The sequence below is a fragment of the Bacillus rossius genome, chromosome 1 (assembly GCF_032445375.1).
Source record: "Bacillus rossius redtenbacheri isolate Brsri chromosome 1, Brsri_v3, whole genome shotgun sequence".
NCBI lineage: Eukaryota > Metazoa > Arthropoda > Insecta > Phasmatodea > Bacillidae > Bacillus > Bacillus rossius.
Window position 1 is genome coordinate 221,399,536 of NC_086330.1, and position 19,388 is coordinate 221,418,923.

Here is a 19,388-nt window from a genome sequence, read left to right on the forward strand (position 1 = left end):
CAAATAAATGTGACAGCAACCTGATAAACAAGCATGTCTAACTTCTCCAGCAAGGTTTATGTGCGACCAGAAGGACCTTGGAGATTATAGATAATGTAGCGAGGCAGTGCCAGCATCAAAAATCATCACTCAAGAATGTCTGAGAGAATGAGCCTGTCGCAGTATGCTCATTAACGCGTGATATTGTGACACCAAAAGTCACTTTGTCAACAGACATGACATAGATAAACTGCATCGCAATACCTGACATGATAACAGTTATGATGGACGAAAATAAATTTAAAATAAATTGGCTTTGTTTAATACATTTACTTATATTCGGAACACACACATATTATTATATGACTAGTTTAGGACAGTTTAACAAAAGTTAGTTTATCATAAAGAAATAGCAAATATAAAAACTTGGTACAGTATCAAATATACTTCGAACATAAATCGCAAAAACACTTGCTTGTAATGTATTTACGCTCAATTAATTATCTCCACCATTATTTTTTTATCATTCGCATAACATTATATACAATCAGGGTTACTTGAACAGGCACAATAGAAGGCGAAGTATGTAGGTTCGAAGCTGTAGGAAGCACTTGTAGTTTTATAATTATTTTTTTAAGTCTTGCAAGGATATTTACTTTTTTTGGTATACTTTTAGCATGCAAGAAGTTTTTTTTTTTTTTTTTTTTTCGTGGTTTGTATACCCACTTCATTCTAGTTATACCGTTTCTAGCAGGAATGTTAAACTGAATAGTAACACACTCGAGCAAAATGAAGTAATTTTTCTTGATTCTTGGCGAACTAAACTACTTGACCGATAGAACTCATTAGTCAGTGGCGTGTATTCAATAGACGCTAGGTAATCGGTGCTTACCCGGTTGTTATGTTGCTTGGCTTAATGTAATAATTTTTGCTATCTGGTAATTTCATCTCGTGTGCCAATCAGGGGCGTAGCCAGGGGGGTTTTAGGGGTTCAACCCCCCCCCCCCCCTAGCAACAAATCTTTAATTATTTTCTTATTCATCACTCAAACAAATTTCATATTAAAATTAATAAAATTTTTACCATTACAATATTTAAATTTAAGTACCGAAAACTGCTAAAATAGCACTATTTTACACCTTAAAATCCAAATTTTCCCGTGGGAGGACCCCCCGACCCCCCGCTTTAATACGATCCGATCACTGTAGCGAGCGCGTCAGTTAGCGTATCACCCGGTTGTAATGGTAACGTGAAAGCCGGGCGGGTTGAGGTGATGGGGTTCGCGTATCTTTGTGAGACTACTTCGGTAATGTTCGCTCAAGGCCCGCTATTGCCAGACAGCTGGCCTTAGCTATGTGTGGACGCGTCGTGCAACAAACAAATACCGGTACAAATGTTATTTTTACAACTTATAAGGCAAGTTTTCATTGCGCAACACTGTCCGTTTTAAGAACATTTTTTTCTGTTAGGGTGTTTACTGTTTTCGTTTTAAGTGCTGGCCAGTGAGAATGTAAACTTCATCTGCGACTGCCGTCCATGTGCCAACAAGGTAAGCTGGGACTTTCGTAGCGTATGCTGTCCGGGATGGAGGAGGACTCTCAACCCGGCCCCAGCCGAGAACACAGCCACTGCGTTGTTTGCAATTTTTCGAGTACTGATTTTAATTATTTTTCTTTTGAAGATAAAAAATGTGTTTGGCAGTGGGGAGACCGACTCCTGATTTAGACATAAAAACAACAGGAAAATCTTTTGTTAGACATTTTAATTGTAATTTATATTCGAAAAATAAGTGGTTAACAGGCTGCTCATTACTTGGAAAACTTTTTTGCTGGCCAAGTGCATTTTATACTTCTACCAGGAAAACTGCAAAAATAGCCCCATTTTGCACCTAGAAATCCAAATTTTTCCGGGGGAGGGCCCCCGGACCCCCGCCTTAAGGTCGGGGATGGGTGAGACAGCTTACCCACACAATAACTCCACCACATGCCACTGTCAGTAGTAATGTTTTATCTCTCATGTAATAAAACAGTACACTCTCCATAATTTTGTCAGATAATTATAAGTTGACAATGTTCATATGAAGTTAGATCATCGAAATAAATGTATGAAATAGTCCATCACACATCACTGGGTAGCTTTTTAAATCTGCTGCTCAAAAATGAGTAGGTACTGTAACTAGAATAAAGCTGGTTTTACACTAAAGTATGAATTAGCAGGATGTAGCTCTCTGCATTCTGAGGCTTCCAAACCCATACTGAATACTAAACAAATTTTTAATAAAAAGAATTTTACATATTGTTATGTTGCAGCCATATGCAGTTGCTTGGCTGGCCTCAGAACCCAGCAGTTACTACCCTCTTGTTCCTACAGTGGATCTAATGGGGAATCAAAGACCAGTGAAGATTCAACAACAACTTTATTCTAATGGACTGTCTACAATGAATACATTAATCCTAGTCTAGATATTACCTTAGAACAAATAATTAAGAGAAACCCCAACCACCTTGATATCAAACCTGTTAACTGTTCGGGACGAACAGGTTTAAGGAGGAGTCAGTGTTACAAGTTCAAGAAGAGCCGCGATGCGCGCCAGGTTTGGTGCTGGTTGGCGGCCCCGCACGGTCATGATGTCATGCGCCACCCATTGCAGTAAGACATGCCACGCATGCTTGTGCGGATTAGAAGGTTCATCGCTACCCCTTTTTTTCCTCTCCTCTCACCGTGCGCCTGTTCCGGCACCGGACAGCCTGTAGGAATTCCGCGGGTCGTCGCGTGAGCTAACAATGCCCTTCTCGATGCTTCGGGCTTCGGGTCGGCGCAGGAAGACGCGTCTGGCCCCTTGCCACGCTCGTCACTTCTAGAAGGGGCACCAGGGTCTCTATAAGCCTGGACGCCGGCCTCCGCGACTAATGCTCGATACAAGTTGGAGTGTGGCTCGGCGAAGGGTAATGCGACGCGGACAATGCAGTGGCTCAGCGAGTGTGATGGTGGCGATGGAGTACGACGAGAGTTCAGCGACGGAGGTCTACGAGGAGTGCTGAGGTGAGAGATTTGCGCGTGGGGTGCGGTCCAGCGAAGTGTACGGTGTTTAAGGACTTGAGATACTGAGTGCGAGTAATTGATCAGTAGGCATTTTGAGTAAGATTATGTATGAGTGTTGCAGATATTAACAGTCAATAAAACTGTGCAAAAAAATTAATTATTTGGGTACCCCCATACGAACCCAGTTCTTCCCACTCAACGATTATTAAAATCGCAACAGTATATTTGCTTTCACTGTTAATATTCTGGTTTTAACCTGTAAATACACAGATATATTAATCTTCTTTGTAACAAAATGTAGCATATGTCACTTTTGCTTTCACTCTTAATATATTTTCCAACCTGTCCACATACAATCAAAAATATATTTTCTCTTTCTCTGTTCAGGTTCCAACTTGTAGAGCATGTCCATGTTTTTTTCATTTTTTTAAAAATTGTATCTGGTCCATCTCACATCAAGTATGCAAAATTTTACCAAAGCAAACCTTTGATTTCTGGCTATAATAAATCATCTAATGATTCATTGATGTCGGTGGATGATTCATCGCTGTCTCCTTATTTGATTTTCCTGGAAGCTGTGACATCATATTCTGGATTCTTGGATAAATTGGTTGATTCTAGAATATTGAACAATTGCTGAAGGTGATCCCAATGTTAATCTTTACCTCTCCCGGTGCATGAAACATTTCTGACAGTAGTTGGTGCTGTTCTCAACCTTTTCAAAATTTAGTAGACTCTCTCTCTCTCTCTCTCTCTCTCTCTCTCTCTCTCTCTGCGAAGTTTGTTAAGGGGGATTTTTATAATGGGTGTATCGGTGATACTTTATATTTCGCCTTCAAACCGACCACCATTTTGATAAGTGAGGACCCTGCAGAAATTTTCAGTTCCACATTTGTTCCTGTGCTTATTGAGCAGTTGAGAGAGTTTGCTCTGCGTGGTTCTAAGTGGATGATCAGTTGCGTAAACTACTTGGATATACATTTGTCTGCTTACAAAGCATTTGCGGTGAGAGCTACGTATACAAACTTGCCTGAAATTTTTGTTTACCATAAAGCTTGTGTAAACATTGCTAGTGACAATGAGACATGTTTCTTTTATGATTTTAAGGCAAGTGTGAGGCTGGCAGCTAGAAACGTAAGCCGTTCTTAATCATATCATAACCCTTACCTAGATTTTGATACCTAAGGCATAACTTTCCCCATAATGATGTATCAAGTTTCAAGTTTTGAGATAACCGATGATCAACTGTTGACTAGAGAACAATTCCTTTAGCACCACAATGGTGGACAAGCACATGCCTTTTGCTTGTACCATTCTATTAATTCGTCCTTAGAATACTTCAATTACCAGACATGTGCACTACGAAGCAGAGAATTGTTTAGGTAGCTGAAATGTTCTCCCTCTTTATTTAATTGACAAGTAGGTTGATTAAATTAAAACCATTCCCTTGAAAGCCCAGAATCCAGCCATTACTAACAGGTTGGCAAGTCAAACACATTAAGTAGTATATAAAAGCCGGTCCGTGCGCAGGCACCAGACAGAGGTGCCTAGTTATGACCACCATCTTGTATAATGTCATTTTTGGTGTCACATTTTCCTCTAAATTCTTCAAAAATGACTCAAAATGACTCAAAATTCCAAAACATTTCTCTATTTTGAGAGTACAATCCCCGTTTTGTGAGAAAAAAATCCCCCTTTTAGTCCTCAAAAATAGCAATGTCTTCGAAATTCCTAAAAACTGCTTAAGACTCCTAAAAGTAAACTACCCAAATGTGCGTCCTTTTCGTTAAATGCGTGTCCTGTGTATGCATTGCGTGGGCATTGCATGTACATAGCATACAATGCATACTCATTGCATGGTCACTGTGTGTACATTGAATTGTCATTGCGTGCACATTGCATGATCATTGCATGTACATTGCAGTGTCATTGCATGTTCACTGCGTCTCCAGTGCGTACATTGCATGTTTGGTGTGTACATGCGTAGTCATTGTGTGTACACGAGTCCATTGTGTACATTGCGAGGTCATTGTGTGTACATTGGTTTTCCATTGCATGCATTGTGAGTTGGTGTGTACATTGTCTAATAATTGCGTTGTTATTGCGTGTACATTGCGTGTCCAGTGCGTACATTGTGTGGTCATCGCGTGGCCTATCGGATCGGCTCTGCATCACCTGTGTTGATGCGATGATAGACTAGGCTTGAATTCCCAAAGTCAGTATCCCCTAAGGTAAACACATCCTGGTTGTATACCAGAAAGCTGTGACTTTTTATATTTCCACATCTGTTAGATTATATTGGCATCGCTTTAGTAGATGCTCTAGATTTGGTTTTAGTGTTTGCACATCCCATATAATAGGTAAGGACTCACATTGCCCTACCCAAGAGACTGGTTCGCAGCTAGCTATTGGGTCTTCTGGTTTACGAACCCTGGTTCTAGAGTCAAGGTTGGCCACCCTGAATGGTACAACCTCGCCAACCCTTGCAATACTTCGAGAGACCAGGAGTGTCTTCAACCCTGACTTCATGTCTGGCTCTATCAGGTAACTCATGTTGCCCCTAGGGTTTCCCACAATCCTAGCTGCTATTATCTGCTCATGGTTTGCTGGAATAGAAACAGATTCGCTAACTACAACTTGCATTACAGGAACTTCTAATTGGTCGGGGGTAAACAAGGCCACCTCTTCATTTTAATACACAGTATGTCCTTCCATGTCAATAACAAATGCTTATCAATCCATGATGTCCACTCCTAATATTACCGTATCGGTGATACTAGCAACAAGAAAGGTCTGTGATAATCTCCAAGTTCTAATCCTTACCTCGAAATCCAGCTGTCCATGCATAGGTGAAGTGCCTCCGGTGGCTGATTTGAGTCTATATGGGATGGGTGTTCTCTTCAGCTTATCTCTACTTACAATGTCTGTGCAGATTATGGATGCAGATGCCTTTGTGTCAACATTAAGTAAACACTGTATCCCATTGATCCATCCATTAAGTAACGATCTGTCATGGCCTCTACGAATTACATATACAGGAAAAACCCTAGGGGCTACCATTTCCTGTAGAGCAGGCATGCACCACCTCAGACCAGCTATGGCTCGTTTCCCTGTTGCCTTCTGTTTCTCTTCCTGTTGTGTTGTCTTCCTACATGTAGGTCGGTTCCACTGGATGTGTCCTGGTTCATTGCAGACGAAGCACCGCGGGCGTCCTCCTGCTCTCCTGTTGTGGTTACCTGGAGTATCATTCAGCAGCTTCTACAATGCCCTGAAAATACCTACTTCATTAGTGGTGTTTCTAGCATTTGCTGCATCGTAGGGTTCCAGCCCAGTTCTCCTTGTCCTAATGCTTGTGTTTCTTTGAGGCACTGCATGCTGTCTTAATTTCTAGGGCATGGACCAAGGCCTCGCAACTTTTATTGTGTCGGGATAAACGAAGAGTTTGCTGAACATCCGAATCTCTGAGCACGTCTATAATACACTAGTGGCTAGTTGCTGGTGTAACTGTGTTGGTGCTTCTGGGAAGGAGAGGTGCACGAGCCACTTGGAGGGTTTCTGTGTCTTCAAGGCTGTTCTATACACCTTGCCCATGACGTGTCGGTCGCCATACCTCAGCTCAAGGGCCTCCACCAATACTCCATATTATTTCTGCGATGTAACTGGTATGGTTTGCAGCAGCTCTAGTGGAGATTCTCGTAGAGCCAATACGAGTGTCATATCCTTTTCTTACTCGTCCCAGTTATTCACTTAAGCAGCTGCCTCTAACTGTCGCCAGTAGACAGCCCATGACGATAGGCTATCAAAGGTGGGTGGCTTGAATTTTGGGTTGCCAGTTGCGCCTTACACTTTCACATATCCAGAATAACTGCTCCTTTTCGTAGCCGCTGTAGCTTCCTTGATCATCCGTCGGCACTCTTCAGTTACAGCTGCTACACCCTGTTCGGTGGTCTGCTTGAGCTGAGCTAGCTGTTGTGCCACCATTTTTTCATGTTCGGCTGGCTGTTGCTCTTGTTCTACAATATTCTGCTCCAAACACTGCTCTTTCCCTTCGAACTGAATAAGGGTTTTATCCATTTTCTTCTTTAATTATTTTTGAGCAGCCCCGAGTTCATTACGCATATCTTCCTGACCCCTCTTCATCACCTCTTGGTTTTTCTTCATGTCTTCGATCTCGGTCTTCATAGCATTCTTCATTTTTTTTGGGCAGTTCTTCATTTCACTCCTTATTTCATTCTTCATCTCTTCTTGGTATTTACTTATTGGCTCTTCACCTCTTCTTGAATATTGTCAATTTTATTTTTCATCTCTTCTTGGCAGTTCTTTATTTCACTCTTTATTTTTTTCTTAATTTTGGCCAAGAAACCATTACGTTTTTAAGGTCGTCGTCGGCCATCTTCCTTGTCAACATACACCACAAGCCTAACACTACTGTCTTGTGACTACACTGTAATTTCTCCTATGGGCTAACCTAACCCACTACTAAACACTAACACTAATTTTTTAGACTCCTACACTCACAACTAACTTAGTTCCTAACACTAATTTTAACACCGAAAATCTAAATTCTAATTTGTTATTATTATTCAACACTATGAATTATTTGTAAATTATTTAATTAGGGCTATCCCACTTCTGATACCAAAATGTTACGATTTAAATAATCGTTGAGTGGCAAGAACTGGGTTCGTATAGGGATAGCTCAATTATTAATTTTTTTGCACAGTTTTACTGACGGCTAATATCTACAACACTCATATAATCTTACTTAAAATGCCTACTGATCAATTACTCGCACTCAGTATCTCAAGTCCTTACACACCACACCTCTCGCGCAACTCTCTTGCCGCAGCACTCCTCGTGGACCTCCGTCGCCGTACTCTCGTCGTACTCCGTCGTCGCCGTCGCACATCCCTTCGCCGAGCCACACTCCAACTCCCGAGCAACTGTCGAGGAGGCCGGTGTCCAGGCTAATATAGACCCTGGCGCCCCTTATAGACGTGACGAGCGCGGCTGGGCCAGTCGCGTCATCCTGTGCCGACCCGACGCCCGAAGCATCGAGAAGGGCATTTTTAGCTCACGCGACGGCCCGGGATAACGAGTCACATCATCTCGCGCTCTTTTGACGCCCGAAGCGTCGAGACGGGTTTCGGCAGCTCACGCGATGGCCCGCGGAATTCCCACAGGCTGTCCGGCGCCGGGGCAGGCGCCGCGTGTGATGCGGGGAGGAGAAGGTGGGGGTAGCGATGACCTTTGTAATCCGCGCAGGCATGCGTGGCATGTCTAACTTCAATGGATGGCGCATGATGTCAGTGACTGTGCGGGACCGCCAGCCAGCACCGAACCCGGCGCGCGTCGTGGCCCTGCTTGTGCTTGTAACAATACTGTAAGTCATGTATACTGTAAAAATAATATCTATATAGATAACCAATTTTAATAGTGAACTTATTATGCAGTTTAGCAAATGGCTAACACATCAGTGCTTTTCGTCTCTCTCTTAGCTCCAAGCTTCTTAAGTACATTCTTAACTAAATGTACACCCATCTTGCTGTCCATAAACAAATTAAGTTTTCTTGGCAACCTGCTGTCACCAGCAATCTTGGTGTCACTCTCAGCTTCAAGCTGCTTACATATGTGTGCTTTGTTACAGTCAACTGTATGAGATATCTTGCTGATGGCCAATTTGTAATGTAATGTTGACAACCCATTGACTCTGACTAGCACCAGTGGGAAAACCCTCAGACCCAAACTAATTAACAATGTTTGTTCAATTGGTACAAATGTAGGACCCTTTTTAGTGTCTGTGAGCCCATGATATGATTTTAGTAAACGGATGACTTACTTGCACTTGCTGGATCACTTTTAGCTCCGAAGCTACTTAACAATATGAGCTTTAGTGTAGACAGATGTGGGAACAATCCTGCTATCTGTAAAATAGGGGAACCATCTTGATGCCTGTGAGTCATACCGTGTAGTTAGAAACAGGCTGATGCACCGGCAATTGTGTGGGGTCATTTTCAGCCCAAGCTTCATAGTTATGTAGGTTTTTATGCAGACTAATGTGGGACATATATCTGGCTGTCTGTAAACCTACAGTGAAGTTGGAAAACATCTGACTCTCTTCAGCACCTTTGGTGTAATCGTAAGCCCCAAGCGACTTAAGTAGGTGTGTTTTTGCAGATAAACATTAGATGCATCTTGCTGTCTCTGAACCCATATGGTGATATTGGTAAGCAGTTGACTCTTAACAGTACCCATAGTGTCGTCCGAACCACAAGCTGCTTAAGTATTTGTGCATTGATGCAGTCAATAATGTGACCAATTAGGATGTTGTGAACTCATACTGTTATATTGGTACCTCCTGACTCTTACCAGAACTCGTCCCAAGCCACTTAACCATGTGTGCTTTGTTGCAGGCCAATGTGGGACCCATCTGGTTGTCTGTGAACCAATAACATGATGTTGGAAACCTGCTGACTCTTACCGTCATTCTTGGGGTCATCTTCAGTCCCAATATCCTTAAATATGTGTGCTTTGTTGCAGACAAATGTGGGACACATCTTGTTTCTGTGAACTTTTACATTAATGTTGGCACCCGGTTGACCTTTTGCAGCACCCTTATGGTCGCCCTCAGCTCGAGGCAGCTAAGTATGTGTATTTTGTTGCAGACAAACGTGGGCCCCATTTTGCTGTCCGTGAACTCATACCGTGATGTTGGCAACCCGCTGACTCTTACCAGTACCCGCGGGGTTGCCCTTAGCCCTAAGCTGCTTAAAGTAGTGCAGGAGGCGGTGAGGCAGCAGTCGGAGACTGGCTACCCACAGGCTATAATTCTCTCAGGTAATTTTTTTCTTTATATTTAAACATTTTACATGAGTTTAATGTTATCTTTCGTTTATATGTGTTTTGTTTCTGCCATTTAAGTTTTTGAATTGTTTTTAGTATTCGGTCTGTTTTTTCAAAGGAACATTTGATGTTTTGTAGACCTTAAAACTATTTGTTTTAGCTTCTAGTTTAACTATTACAAAATTATTTTTGTCATTTGAGTTGTTACTTTTTTATTTTGCCCCAGATTTTCTGGATTTGCTTAATCAAACTACAAATCTAAAAGTTATTTTCAGTTCAAATTAATTAGTTTTTTTTTCTGTTTGGTATTATATTTTGGATGTATTATCAAACTTTGGAATGAAATGTTTATAGTTAACTGTAGGATTTATTTGTATTTTTTTTTTTATTTTATTGTTCAACCAAAAAATGCCATCGGCCCTCTTTGCCAATTGATGGTCATGTGGCTGAACCCGTCCACACCCGTGCGACCATGAACTGCCGTGGAGCTTGCGACAGCCTTCATGGCTGCGACACAACCCCGGCCAGTAGTAGTTTCAAGATAACCCTCCCCCATACTATTCCGGAAGGCATGCGGTATTAAAAATAAACTATCGTGATTTATACACTACTTGGAAAAATATAGTATTAAAATCGCGGCTATAAACGAAACATACTTGCAGCCTGCCAACCAAATCACAATTATAAATTATGTAATTTATAAGCGCGACAAAAAAAATAGAACTGGAGGAGTAGCTCCGGCAGTTCACAACAGTATCAAGCAAGCACTTTGCATGCCAGCTCCACTTAGAAGCGGTTGTCTTAAATCTGACCATCAACTAGCAACAAATTAAATTAATTTCTATGTTCACCCCACCGAGCAAGTTCCTCAGCAGCCGACTTAGACGCACTGTATGGAGCAGCGCCGAGCTTTCTGGCTGTATGTGACATTAGCGCCAAGCATTTAGAGTGGACCTGTAGGCTCCTTTACAGCCACCAACTGAACAAAACTACCATGTCCATGCTCCCTCAGAGCCCACACAAGACCCAGGCAGGCTGAATACCCGACCATATATCTTAGATATCGTCATTGACAAGCGTGTCAAAACAGGATTCGAACTCGAGGTTGTACACGACATGTCCTCCGACCATTCCCCTGTCCTTCTAGTTTTCGATGGTGCGAACTCGGACTCCAACCCGGCTCGTAAAATTAGAAATTACAATAACGCAGACTGGCAGAGTTTTAAAAACCATCTAATCACTAACCTACAGGACACGAACGAATTTAACATCGAACATAGTGAACATTTAGAATTAGCTATAACAGATTTCACTGCGAAAATCCAGGACGGCATAAACCAGTGCATCTCAGAAAAACAGGTTAGTTTAGTAAATGACTAACTGCCAGCATACATCCGCGATCCATTATCACAAAAAAAAAATACTCTGCCGCGAATACACTGGTGACGCACGAAGCACTTGAAAGTCGAATAAATGAATTAGAGTCGGTTATCTCGAACGAAATCACACAATGGCGAAGCAGCCAGTGGGAAGCAAAAATCGCTCGACTCAAAACTCAGGATGGAAGTGCCTGGACTTTGACGAAACGATTTTTGAATAAATCAGATAAAATTCCGCCCCTTCAAACTAACAGTGGATTAGTTTTTCAGCCCCACGATAAGGCACAAGCTTTCACTGAGTCTTAGAAACTACCTTCCAACCAAACAAGCAATTCACAACGGAAATCTATTCGAGGTGCACGTAAAATTCCGCCGACCCACTGCTTCAGAACCAATACTAACACAGGCACAGGAAATTAAGTGAGCTGTCAAGAAAATTAAGCTGCGAAAAGCCCCTGGGAATGACAGCATACAGTCTGTGGTTCTCAAAAAGCTCCCTAACAATGGTTTAGAGTGTTTAACTGAATGCATAAACGAAATGTTCAGGCTTAATATTTTTTCCACCCAGTGCAAGGAAGCTAAAAGTGATAGTTTTTCGTACAACGTACAGGATTACGTAGTTTCAACATTTTTAGCCTTCGACAGAATATTTCATGTGGGGCTTATGTACAAACTCTTCCAAACAGTATTTCCAGACTGCCATGCTAAACTAGTCGTGTCCTACCTGACAGATAGAACCTTCAGAGTATCAACTGAAGGGGCTGTCTGACCAAAAGTAAATTAGAGCAGGCGTGCCGCAAGGCAGCTCTTAGGCCCTGTTCTCTTCAACATGTATGCAAGCGACATGCTGCGCCCCGCGCATCGCATGGGTTTAGAAGCTTGGCTGCCATGCAGACGATACAGTTCTGTACAGCAGATCCCACAATCTTCAGCTAGCCACTTACAGACTACAAGTTGCAATCACTGATTTTGAACTGTGGTGTACGACTGAACGAATTAAAGTAAACACAACTGAGTCAGGAGCTATTGCGTTTACACGCAAAAATCTCCCGCCTGTCTATAACAGGCCACACACTACGTTTGTTTGACGAATATATCCCACACAAAGACGTAGTGAAATACCTAGGCGTCCACATTGACAGAAATTTGTTCTGGCGTATCATATAGACGCCAAGCGATCACAGCCTCAGGTTAAAATGTGCTCTCTGTAACTAGTCATGAGCAGGCGATGTGGTGGCACAGTCAAAAACGGCCTACTGCTATAGGCACATGATAATTACATACGTAATTATCATACGTCCGATAATTACGTATGCAGCCCCTGTCTGGGCCACTACAGCCAAAACACACTTAATGAAACTGCAGCGAATTCAGAATAAATGTTTTCGAATAGCTACAGACGCCCCAGTGTACTGTCCAGAGTAGTGTTGCATCATGATACTGATTCAGAAAATTTGCAAGACTTCTGTATTCGAACAGCACACATTTTTTACGATAAATGTGTAAATATTTTAAACCCGCGTATTTTCTCTCTTGGGAATTATGACCCAGGCGTGAAACAAAAATACAAAGACATGAAATCCCTTCTGGCACACCTTCCGACGTATTGCCGCGTGATTGACTGAGCAGTTTCAGCCGGCCAATCACAACACGCTCCGAGCGCGACCCCTCCCAAACAAAACTATTTGGACTCCCCGAGCCACTAAGTCGCCCGACGGCCCTGGATGTGTCGCCACGCGCGGAGCCCGTGTCAGTCCACAACCAGCCCTTGCGGACTGGTGGCAAAAATATGCCCTACGCTTCGGCTTAGAAGTGGGCAGTGTGCGCCCAGTATAATTACAAAATGTTTTAGCGCAATTAACACAGGTATGCTGCCACTGGCAGTTCACATTAATTTAAGTTATCTTTACCTTTAATTTAATTTAATTTTTAGGTCCCTTTCCCGCTGCAGCGTTTCGTGAATGGCAGCCGTGTTATGACCCAGTGTAGCTCTAATTTTTAACATCTTTCCTCTTCTATTAAGTACATGCGCTGGCTGGCAGCCTGGAGGGAAACGACAAAAGTCGCCCCCTAAAATCCAGTGCTGCCCAGAAACAAATGTCCAAGTGCCCTCTCTTTTGCTTAGTAGCTGCTTTCAACTCTGTCCCGCTGTTCTTCCTGAGCCATTCCTCTGTTTACCGTAACCAACATGCTTACAAAATGCATGAATTTTGCACCCCGCATGAAAGCACACAGGGTTTTCCTTGTATCTAGGCAGGATTATACTGGGCCCAACTTATCTAGTTTTAGTCTACAATAGTCAGTGAGAGGGGTTAGCCATGTCGCCAATCGCTGCCATGGCAGGCCAATCCCCTCCTAGCACACGATGCACGCTACCCCTCCTACAAGGTTGATATCCTGAATGATTAAGGCACATTCCCTTACCAGGACCCCTCCTAAATAAACTTAGTTTTAGTTAGGTTAGGAAAAAAATTGCTTTAACCTCAGTAACTGCTCTCTAATGATCAGGGGCGTAGCCAGGGGGGTGGGGGGGTTAGGGGGTCAACCCCCCCCCCCCCTTAGCACCAAGTTTTTAATTAATTTCTTATTCATCACTCAAACAAATTTCATATTAAAATTAATAAAAATTTTACCATTACAATATTTAAATTTAAGTACAGAAAACTGCTAAATTAGCGCTATTTTACACCTGAAAATCCAAATTTTCCCGGGGGAGGACCCCCGGACCCCCCGCTTTAATACAGGAGGGCGGGGAGCCATGCTTCTGAACACCCCCCATACACAAATCCTGGCTACGCCACTGCTAATGATAGCGACAGCCAAGTCGACGAAACATGAGTGATATATTCACCTTCGACGGGGCTACAATCCAGAAGCCAAGGAAAACTCCTCTATCATAATTATTTAGAATAATTGAGAATTATATTAAAAAAATTTAATTAAGAAAATTCTAACGATGTTATTCATGTTTTTTTATTTTATTTACCAATGCTTTGATCAGCTGGCCCCACAACGTAAATATATATTTTGTAAATAAAATTTCTGCATTAAAATAGTTCATGAGTTACACATTAATTGCCGAAATGATTTTATATGAAATAAATTTTAATTAATGAATCATATTATTTCTAAGAGAATCCTTACTTATATAAATAAAAATTGTAATGCTTGCTTTATAGTATACCATAAACTTACTACCGTATACTTTGGGAGTCACTCACTCAGAAAACGTATTGTAAAGTTATAATGATTGCATCTTGCAACATTCCACACAAATGCAAGTCATAAACTCAATTATTAAAATTCACTCTTAGTAAAACCTTTTGATATAATATAGAAACACTATTATAAAGGTTATATTGAAAACGTTTTAAATGCTGCTAATATGTAATATAAATAAACAAATTTAGGAAATAATTTTTTCTTACTTATTATTTACGGAAAGCATTCACAAACTGTTTAAACACACGTATAAATCACTATATCTCTGAAAATGGTTGAATGTTTCTTCAGTTTAAAGATAATATATTTCTTAGAGCCTAGCATAATCAATTATATCATTAGAGCGGTATGAACACGGGTGAGAATGTCCTGCAGTCGCTTGGTCTCGCTTCCAGGAAACCATGGCTTTAAATCTCTCGAAAATTTGTCGGAAGTTGGATTTTGGTACAGAAGTAGAGTCGACCATGCTTAGTAACATAACAAAATTTTACCGTCGTAAACGTTGGACAGATAACGTACTCATAAATCCCAAATGGTAGCTTCTTGTGATTCGTCACAAAAAATTCTTTAAATTAAAATTATACTGTTAGTTGTTAGTAAACCAAAAACAATTTTCAAACAACATATTTTAGCATGAATTAGCCTATCCTGCACCTGGTGCCAGTGCGTGGTGTCGGTAGCGATGTCCGCCATCTTTAAGAGTGATGCCATGACGGCCAAAAATTGCCAAAAATAACTCAAAACAAGCTTAAAATTGGCAAATATTCGCAAACAACTGGAATTTTTTTTTCCTTTCTGACGAAAAATTTCTCATTTTACTCCCCCCACAAAAGTCAAAGGATTAAAATGTCCCCAAAGAAGCTTAAATTCACCATTCACCATTTAGGGGACCTTTTGACCTTTACATTGATTTCGATGGACATTTTGGATGACCTCATGTCTGTCATTTTGTAATTAGGATGTCACAGCCGCCATCTTGACAATCCATAATTATCATCTAAATAATTCGGGACAGTATTTTAAATGATCAAAAAATTATATATAATTTTATTGAAATTTTGATAAAAATCGCACTTGTCATGTTGACTTGGGTTAGAACATGGTGATAGCCAAAAAATGGTGATAGGGCCTTCTCCATGGAGACCCACTACCATACTACCAAGTCAGATGTTACAATAGATAGAATGACATCATGTCCGCCATTTTGTTTTCGTCTGCTGGAGGCCGCCATCTTGAATTATGACATCACAGCCGCCATCTTGTTTAAGTACTTGCTACTAGGAGCGCTAGTTTCACATAGTACACACTTTGACTGCTAGAGTGCATTGCAGCCATATTTATTTAAATTTACTCACTAGAGTGAACTTGTAGTATTTATTACCGGGGCATCCACCATCATGTCGGTCATCTTTACTGTAATCTTAAAAAGTATAATTATTAATTTATAAATTAGGGAAAAATTAAAAAAAAAACATAAAAAAATCAGCAATTGATATAATGATGGTATCGTATCCCTGCTGATGGGATGGTATCCTACTAATGGTATTCTGTACTCCTGATGGGATCGTATCCCTTTGATGGGATCTTATCACCTACTGATTGAATTGTATCTTACTGATGATAATGTATACATTTGAGGGATACATTGTGGCTACTGATGAGATCGTATCCCTACTGATGAGAAAGTGTATCTTTGATGGGATCGTATCCTACTGATAAGAATGTATCTCTTTGATGGAATAGTATCGTTTTGTTGCATGGGATAAATAAACTTTCGCTACTTGTTGGATCAATTGTAGCCAGTTGTAGCCATGTAGCCTCATAGCATTATACATCGTACCCTTGTAACCAATAAGTCTCATAGCCTTCTATTTTTGCAGTCTCATGACGCCGTAGTCTTGTAGCCAAATTTCGTAGCTAGATGTATCCAAAAGGCAAGTGGAGCAGTTACAGCCAATATGTCGTTGGATCATTTGTAGCCAAAATGTCGTCGGACCAGATGTAGCCAAGATGTCGTTCAAACAGTTGTAGCAAAAGACAGTTGGAGCAGTTGGAATAAAATACAGTTGGAGTCAAAGATAGCTAGAGCAGTTGGAGACAAAAACAGTTGGAGCAGTTGGAGCTAAAACCGTCGGAGCAGTTGGAACCTTGTTGCTTTGAAGGTTCGTAGCCTAGTGGACATGCAGCCTTGTAGCCTCGTAGCCATTTACCCATGTAGTCTCGTAGCTTGTAGCAGTAAACGTTTTAAGATATTATCCATCCCTTATAAATGCGTCCTTTACGTTATGGCTGTATTTGCTAATTGATGTATGTGCTATGACACACCCCTAACTCAATGTCAATGTAGCAATTGGAGCAGTTTTAGCAATTTGAGCAGTTGGAGCCAATTACAGTTGGAAAAATATGAGCAGTTGGAGCCAGTTAGATAAATTGGTGCAGTTGGAGGCATTTTAAGCATTTCTAACAAAATGCAGTTGGAGCAATTAGAGCAGTCAGAGCTATTGTAGCCATTTGGAGAAATTGAAGCAGGTAGAACACTTGAGTAGTTGCAGCCTGATGCTTCCATATCCTATCTTATATTGGCGATATTACATCAAGTTGAATAGTCATGTAAATGTAAGTTCTTTACGTTAATTGTACTTAGCCAAGTGAATATTTAATGGATCAAAACCTCTTGTTCTAGAAGTAATCATAAAACATGTTTCAGGGGTTATTGGTCCTACAGTAAGCATACATAAAACATGCTTCATTAATTGCTATATTTTAATTAATAGATTCTGTTCATACTGTTGGTCTTGCAAATCGAAGACTCTTTTCTTGTCTGATTGATATAATTTTTTGTTTAAATGTATAATTAGTATCGACGAAGAAGGCCTCTTGTTTCGGGGTCACACGATCTACACACCTGATATTGTACATGGCCTGTTTGAAAGTTATTCCAACTATTAAAAAATTGCACCTCTTGGCTACTGATTATGTGCCTGATCACCAAAATTGACATGCTTAGCCAACCGACTAGTTGCGTTTAGCCAACCAGCTTGATACATCTGACGTGGCTGGAGCAGACTGGATGTGCCTGGCCACTGACTGGAAGTGTGTAGCCAACAACTGGTTTTGCCAAGCCGCTGACTGGATATGCCTGGCCACAAACTGAATGAGCCTGGTCCCCGATTACGTGTCTGGCCACTGAATATACATACCTGGCCACCAACTGGAAGTGCGTTGCCAACATTAGTCGTGTGTGGCCACTGACTGGACATGCTTGGTTAATCGACTATCATGTGGAAATGCCCTGAAAACACATGCCAAGGCATGCAAAGGACTCGCTCCGCACTTAAGGAAGACTGTAGAACTCGACGAATGCTAGAATTTTTTTTTGTACTTTTAAAAAATTATATAATACATTTTTTTGTTGAAATGTGTACTTTTATTTCTCAAACAATTAATCTTATGGTAATTTTATCTAAATAATTTTTTACATAATTTAAATTTATGCATCGACGAATAATATAACCTAGCACTAAAATCGATCGAAACAATAATTTCATTAATAGTAGAGATTTTTTTAATGAATATGGGAATTTGTTCCGAATTTTTAGGTTAATAATTACATATTTTCAAGATGGTGGTCAAGACGGTCGAAAAGATGGCGGATGCCAAGATAGTAAATACTTATACTCTAGGTGGTAAATATCAAATTATTATAGCAGTAATGATTTCTCGTGTGTGCTATGCGACACTAGTGTTCCTGGTATCGAATATTGTAAAACATGGTGGTAGCAGCAGCACCCTCCAGCAAACGACATGTGTACTACATGACACTAGTGCTCCTGATTGCAAGTACTGAAAAAATGGTGGTTTAGCCTCCAACAGGTTATGCTGTTATTCCTTTAAGTAAAAAAAAAAACAATTCCGAATATGTGTGTTATTTTTTTATATAACTTATTTAATTCTCGGTCTGGCAAATTTCTCAGAGGTTAGAGCTGTCATGGTTCGAACTTCCAATATATTTTGTATAAAAATATAATTTGATATATCGATAAGGGCCCTAACAACATTGATACAAAAAATTGACCTAAGGCGCATGGGACATAGTGATGCTGGATCTCTTTAGGAATTAACTGCAGAAACAAAGATGGTATCATCCAAGGTGGCGACCACCAGCAGAACAAAAAACCAAAATGGCGATGAGATCTAAGGTGGAAGCCTCCAGCACACGAAAACAGGATACCAGTCATTATGTAAAAATCTAAAAATAGTGTATGTGATGTCATTATCTAAGATGGCAGACCTGACATGAGAATCCAAAATCGCGGAATGTTTTACCGTAACGAAATGTGCAATGTTTGGGTAATGTGGCACTTGATGTTAAGATGTCTGAATACAAGATGGCGACTGAATTCAAGGTCAGAAGCCAAGGTCGTCAAGTTTGTAGATCAAAGTCAATGTCAAAGTTTTTTTACTTCAACATCTTAGGACAACTTATTTTTAAGTTACTAAACCAAACAGTTGCGTACCTAACAAAAAAAATTGTGATCTGTTGAGCTTAAAATTTCTTGTTCTAAATAAATAAAAGGTCAAAGTACTGTCGAGAATGCTCAGTCTTTAACACAAATTGCCAGTTGCACCATTATAATTATTAACTGGTTTGATCATGGTTCGAAAACATTCTCTGTTGCCCCATTGTGCTTTGAGCATCGTAGCATCGAACCAACATCATTGAGAACTTGAATTGAACCTTTCATCAATTACGTTCATGGCCAATGATCTCGGATCGACTAGGTGCAAGCAGGCATTTCCGGAACTTGTGTGGACTTTATGGAGGTTATTTTTGTAATCTGCCAAAAAAAAATGGAAAATGGGTAAATCATAAAATAAATGTTTACAAAAAATCATGTTTTTTCTAGCATTATAGTCTCATTC

General features: G+C 40.7%; 1 protein-coding gene across 3 annotated transcripts in view; it reads left to right on the top strand.

The window, feature by feature from the left end:
- The window catches only part of LOC134527313 (unconventional myosin-IXAa), a 651,966-nt gene that overhangs the window by 181,926 nt on the left and 450,652 nt on the right, over nucleotides 1-19,388 (top strand). For all 3 annotated transcript variants that reach the window (XM_063359870.1, XM_063359869.1, XM_063359871.1), the window contains exon 4: nucleotides 9,687-9,858. In XM_063359870.1, coding sequence (XP_063215940.1) covers nucleotides 9,687-9,858 — 172 coding nt within the window. The remainder of the gene's footprint in view (nucleotides 1-9,686; nucleotides 9,859-19,388) is intronic.